We start from the raw sequence: 6436 nt of genomic DNA on the forward strand, positions 1-6436 counted from the left end.
GCCATTATCTTGTTCAAAGGATTAGATACTTGGATAAATATATTCCTAGTGGGCATATAGCTCAACCCTAATTTATTTTTCAAGAATTGATGAAGGTCAGCCTCATTGAAGGATTGGTTCAAGCACTAGCTCCATTTTCTTTTGGAAAAACTAATTGAAGTCAAGAGCTTTTTGGTTGTTTTGTATTTATTTTGGTATATTGTAACTGAACCTTTGTATGTAATTTGTGATGTTGTACGCCCTAGGGGTTTATGTTTCGTTCAGTTATCTAGTTTATTGAAGTAAGAAATGAATTTGGGCACCATGGAAATGTATCTAGTATATTGTAATCGATAAACTTTTAGTTCAATGAGAAAGATGACCACTTTTGGGTTAAATGATCATGTTATTACTGTGTATCATAGTGTGTACCTTTTAGGGCGTTACACGATATGCCCCTGCCCCAGCAATTGAGTCAATCTGATATGGGTCGTGCCAATTGGAGCCTAGCTTGCCGTCAGCCGAATTTTTAGTGGCAGGAAGCAATTTCTTGAGAACCAACTCCCCGAGGATGTAATGGCACGGCTGTACATGCTGATTATATGACTTGGCGAGCTACTGCTGATAGAGCGCCATATGCATAAGAGCTCGATGGCATTCCTTAATCAAATTCAAATCCAAGGCCAACATCATGTCATTCTGTCTTGTGTCAAATGCTTTTGATCTTAGCTTGGGCAGGCCGATTTCAAGGGGAATAATAGCTTCGGTCCCAAAACATAAGGCCAATGGTGTTTCGCGGGTAGATCGCCTTGGAGTAGTGCGGTGGCCCAAAGTACACTAGGTAGCTCTTCAATCCACTTGTCCTTGGCCATTTCTAACCATTTCTTGACTCCATCTAGGATCACTTTATTGGAGGCCTTGGCTTGGCTGTTGCTCTGTGGATAGGCTGGTGAGGAGAAGTATGGTCTTATACCGTATGTGTCGCACAACTCACGATATGCACCGTAGTCGAGTTGGGTGCTGTTGTCGGATATGAGCGCTCGCGGTATGCCGAATCTGGTTATACTATTCTTCCAGACAAAACGTTTGACATCTACGTCTCGGATGTGTGCCAAAGGTTCTGTCTCAACCCATTTCATGAAGTAATTCATTGCAATAATCAGGAATCGTTTGTTTCCGGGGGCTCTTGGCAGTGGTCCGACGATGTCCAAACCCCATTAAGAAAAAGGCCCAGGACTAGTGATGGAGTTTAGTTCCTCTGCAGGTAGATGAGTCAAGGGAGAGAATTTTTGGCACTGCTCACACTTCTTTACATAGTTCTCTACATCAGTCCGCATGGTAGGCCAGTAATGCCCCTGGGTTACGGCTCGGTGGGCTAGTGAACACCCTCCAGAATGGGCGCCGCAACTGCCTTCATGTATTTCAGCCAAGAAATCCTCTACCAAGTCTGGGTGTAAACATTCTAGATATGGCCCTAAGAGAGATTATTTGTAGAGCTTTCCGTGAATGTCCAAGTAGTAGCGTAGGGCCTTATTCTGCAGCTTATGGGCCTCTTTCTTGTTTGCGGGTAGCTGTTCTAAAGATAAAAATGCGGAAATAAGATCCATCCAACTCTGCCCCAGGTCAATAACATTGATGCAAAAATTCGGGAGACCAATACTTGGCTCACTGACGAATCCCATCTCAATAGTCCGCTTAATGTCCGAATTGATAGCAGAAGCCAAGCAAGCAAGAGCATCCGCATAGGTATTTTGGTCACGAGTAATATGATTCAGCTCATGGTGGTCAAACTTCACGAGTAATGAGTTTGCCATCTTTATGTACGCTACTATTCGGTCTTTCCTAGCTGCATACTCCCCCTTCTGATGATTAATAACCAACTTTGAATCGCAGAAAACCTGTAACCGCTTAGCACCAATTTGAAGTGCATTACGAAGGCCGATAAGCAAAGCCTCATATTCAGCTTCATTATTTGATGCGTCGAAGCCAAGCTTAATCGCTTGCTCGATTACGTTAGCCTCAGGACTCGTAATCACTGCTCCGGCCCTACTACCACGCTTGTTAGATGAACCATCGCAGTATATCTGCCAAATATCTCCAACATACATCCTCCACTCCTGTTGGGGTTGGAAGGCCGGTTGCTCTAGCTTAAAGTTGGCGTGACAACTAGTAAATTCGGCAATGAAGTCGGCCAAAACCTGCCCCTTGATAGCCATTCTGGAAGAGAATTGAATGTCATATTGGCCGAGTTCTAACTCCCATTTGGAGACGCGCCTTGATGATTCCGCACTGCGAAGTATTGTTCGGAGAGGGTAGTCCGTCAGCACGGTTATTGTATGGACCTAGACATAGTGCATTAATTTCCCGGCGGCCACCACCAGGGCCAAAATCAGCTTTTCCAGCGGTAGGTACCGCATCTCAGCATCCATCATTGCCTTACTAACGTAGAAAATGGGCCGTTGCTCTCCTAGCTCTTCTTTGAGTAGTACGACGCTGACCGTACAATCTGAGACCGCATGGTAGATGATAAGTGTGCCGCCCGACGACGGAGTTGTCAAGATCAGTATTGAATAGAGATAAGTTTTTAAATCGTCTAGGGCGATCTGGCAATCAGGGGTCCAAAGGAATGCTTTCCCCTGTCGAAGGTTGTGAAAAAACGGTCGGCAACGATCTGAAGAATGGCTAATGAATCTGTTGAGGACCACGGCCATCCCCATCAACTTCTGTACTTCTTTTACTAATTGTGGGGAGCCGAGTTCCAAGATTGCTGTAATTTGTTTTGGGTTGGCCTCTATTATGCGATAGTTCACAATATAGCCCAGGAATGTGCCAGATCTGATACCGAACACAAACTTTGAGGCGTTAAGTTTCATCATGTATTTTCAGAGGATGTTGAAGGTTGTGGTCAAGTCGGCTAAGTGGACATGCTTTTCTTTGGACTTTACCACCATATCATCAATGTACACCTCCATGGTACGGCCGAGTTGCTCTTTAAATATGGTGGTGACAAGCCTCTGATAAGTTACCCCGGCATTCTTTAGGCCAAAGGGCATGACTTTGTAACAATAAGTGCCCTTCGGGGTGAGGAATGCCGTTTTTTTCCTGATCCTCAAGATGCATGGCTATTTGATGGTATTCTCTGTATGTGTCCAAGAAGCTCATACGCTGATGATGCACAGTTGCGTCCACCAGTTGGTCGATTCTGGGGAGAGGGAAGCAATCCGTGGAATAGGCCTTATTCAAGTTCGTGAAGTCCACGCAAACATGCCAAGACCCATTTTTCTTCTTTACAACAATAGTGTTGGACAACCAGGTGGGGTAATTCACTTCGCAAATTGCGCTGACCTCCAGGAGTTTGTCAACTTCTTCGACAATTGTTTTAAAACTCAAAAATTCAAAAATTGTTTTAAAAACTCAATTCCAAACTAGCATTGGAAACTTTTAAACATATAAAGAATTCAAAAATTCATTATATGTTGTTTGCAAGATATAATTGTTATGACAGACATCATTTCCGTTATACCAAGTTTTATAGGTTCGATAATGGGGAGAACAAATCCTTTTTGTATACATTACTCATAAATGGACTGACACAGTTGCAGATCTCTTACAAGTGGGAATATCAGCCCAATGAACCATGCGGCCATTTTTGTTAGGAATAAACTTCTCTCGATGCTTCTCTTTATATTCATCTCTATTCTTTATATTTTTATGGGTTTAAATTTGGACTCTGTCGTGATCCGAATCTATCCTCAGAGATTTAGATCATAATCGGCCAGTAATCATGAGATTATATACAGTCCCAGATAGCAATAAAATCATATTTAATTATATGAAGTCAAAGGCGGAAACAGAATTATCCAATGTGGTTGTGCACAAATGACATAAACAATAACTTCTTATATATTAATAACTCACCCATACATATATAAGAGATTTCACATGTCCAAAATCATACATATGTCATTAACATTCAAAACAAAAACTTATATAGAGACATGGTCAAACATGACCAACAAAAGAAAACAAAAAATCAAAAGACAATAGCCTCATTCGTAAGGCAATCCTTGGCTGACTCCACAAAACTCGGTAAACTTCACAGGTTCACTGGGACTAGGCATCCCGCTATTCACCCACATACATATAAATACAGAGTGAGTGAAAACCCAGTGAATAACATCAGAGTAAAGAGGTTATATGAATGAAATCTTATGTAAAAGCAAAATCATTCTCATCATATTAATTTCATATCACAACGGAACCAGCACAGGTCCAATACATGACAGAACGACATTGGATCCAACATATACAGAGATACAGAGCAAAATAGATCATACTTGTTAGAATGACCACGGGTACAATGACCTCAGGTCAAATCAATTATAGTTGTATAATCACCATTGGGTCAACACATAACTAATATTCAAACTTATTAGATATTCAGAACGACCTTAGGTTCATCATATACATGCTTATTTCATCAAACACATTTGCAGATATCATGTTAATCAGGTAAATAGAAACTCATTCATACTTGTAAAATCATAGATTCGGAAAAACTAACCACATTAGGGCATTCAGAAAATAGAGTAAATAATAAAATATCTTTATTAAGATATTACTCACAGTGATTCGGTTGCTGACACGTCCTTGCGGATGATCCTACACAATTCATAAACATATACACATTGAATCGAATTGCTCATTTGAATCATTCTCTAACTTATTCAATTCTCATAGACTTCATTCTAACTCTTTAATTCGTTTAGGATGCTCAATTCATGCTTAATAATGTTCAGAAAGGAATGAGAATACATATGTGATCAGAAATATGTCTTTTCAAAATATGCTGAAACAGAGCACTTCGCTCGAGCGGAACATTGGTCGCTCGAGCGAACCATAAGGTCTGCAAAAGTACTGGACTATCCGAATCTAGGCTTGATGATCGCTTGAGCCAAGGTGCAAAATAAAAAGGCAATCACTTCAGCGGTACCTTGGTTGCTCGAGCCAACTGCAAATGTCTGCAAAAATACTAGGTGTAAAAGATGTGCGCTCGAGCGATAGTTTGTTCACTCAAATGATTTGGTCGAATTTTGGGTTTTCCAGTCGCTCGAGCAATGCGGTCGAATTCTAAGTTTTCCAGAACACAGTTGAACTTCAAAACATGTATTTTCCAATCAAAAGCTTGCATGGCTTGTACACAACCTCTCAAACACTTAAAAACGCTTCTATAAACATGGATACAAAACCAACTCTCAAAACTCAAGGTCAAACTTCATGAATTCAAACTCAAATGATTATACACGTAACATCTAACTCCAAATTCCTTTCCAAAGCTTACAAAACATAGAGATTAGCTTCAAAAACAACTTAATTCTTGAGTGAATGTATGATATGATCCTCAATTCAAACATAGATAACAATATTATGCTCAAAATGATTGAAGTCAACAAAATTATTCATGCATATATGATCTAGGCCCAAATTCTTCATTTTTAGAGCATTCTTTTGTGATTAATCTCATAACTTCTTGAATACACATATTTGTTAACTTAAACTCATAAATTATGGTTCAAAAGCTCACCTAAGCTCTCGAATCAAGCTTTCTCTAGCCAATTTTTGAGCTCTTCCTCACAATTCCAAAATCTCCTAACCAATGTTCCGAGTTTTCTTGTTTCTCTCTCTCGAACTTGCTATTTCTCTCTTTAAGATGAAATTTTAGAATTGTTGAGTGAATAATGAGCTAAATCAACACTTCCTTCATATTTATAGACTAGATTAACTTAATTAACTAATTAAGAATTAAGCTAAGTAATTAAAGCTTAGATTAATTAATCTAAGGCTTAATTAGATTGATTTAATCTAATTAATTTAATTCAAATCCAAATTTTAATTAAAATTCTTATTAGACTCTAAAAATTATGCCATTCATATTAAACTAATCAATTTCGGTTTTTGACACCATTAAGACCTTTTCAGATTATAACAGAAATCACAACAAATTTTCCTACGGCTAACAGATATAAATTCAAAAATTATATTAAGCACATAATTAGCATTCAAATTCTCACTAAGCACTTAAATAACATTCAAAATTAATAATTAAAAACATAATATGTAACGGGGTTGTCACAATCTTCCCCCTTCAAGAAATTTGGTCCTCTAAACTTGCGTTACCTTATGTCAAAAATAACTCCGGATACTTTTGCCTCATCTCATCTTCTTTCTCCCAAGTTGCTTCCATTCCATCTTAACCATAGGAACCGCTTTAGTTCTCAGTTGTTTCACTTGTCGATCGATGATTTGTATTGGCCTTTCTTCATATTCCGTATTATCGTCGAGAGTTATCCGACAATAATTAATAACATGGAACGAATTTCGGAGGTAACCCCTTAACATCGATACATGGAACACATTATGCACTGGTTCCATCCTTGGCGGTAGAGCAATTCCAAAT

General features: G+C 39.1%; 1 protein-coding gene across 1 annotated transcript; it reads right to left on the reverse strand.

Moving 5' to 3' along the window:
* Nucleotides 1-1463: 1463 nt before the first annotated feature.
* LOC145802409 (uncharacterized) lies at nucleotides 1464-2195 on the reverse strand. The gene has a single exon (XM_082895120.1). The coding sequence runs from the start codon at nucleotides 2193-2195 to the stop codon at nucleotides 1464-1466; it is 732 nt and encodes a 243-aa protein (XP_082751246.1).
* Between the last annotated feature and the right edge of the window lie 4241 nt (nucleotides 2196-6436).

This window comes from Camellia sinensis, chromosome 11, assembly GCF_055761805.1.
Source record: "Camellia sinensis isolate YWXY chromosome 11, ASM5576180v1, whole genome shotgun sequence".
Taxonomy (NCBI): Eukaryota; Viridiplantae; Streptophyta; class Magnoliopsida; order Ericales; family Theaceae; genus Camellia; species Camellia sinensis.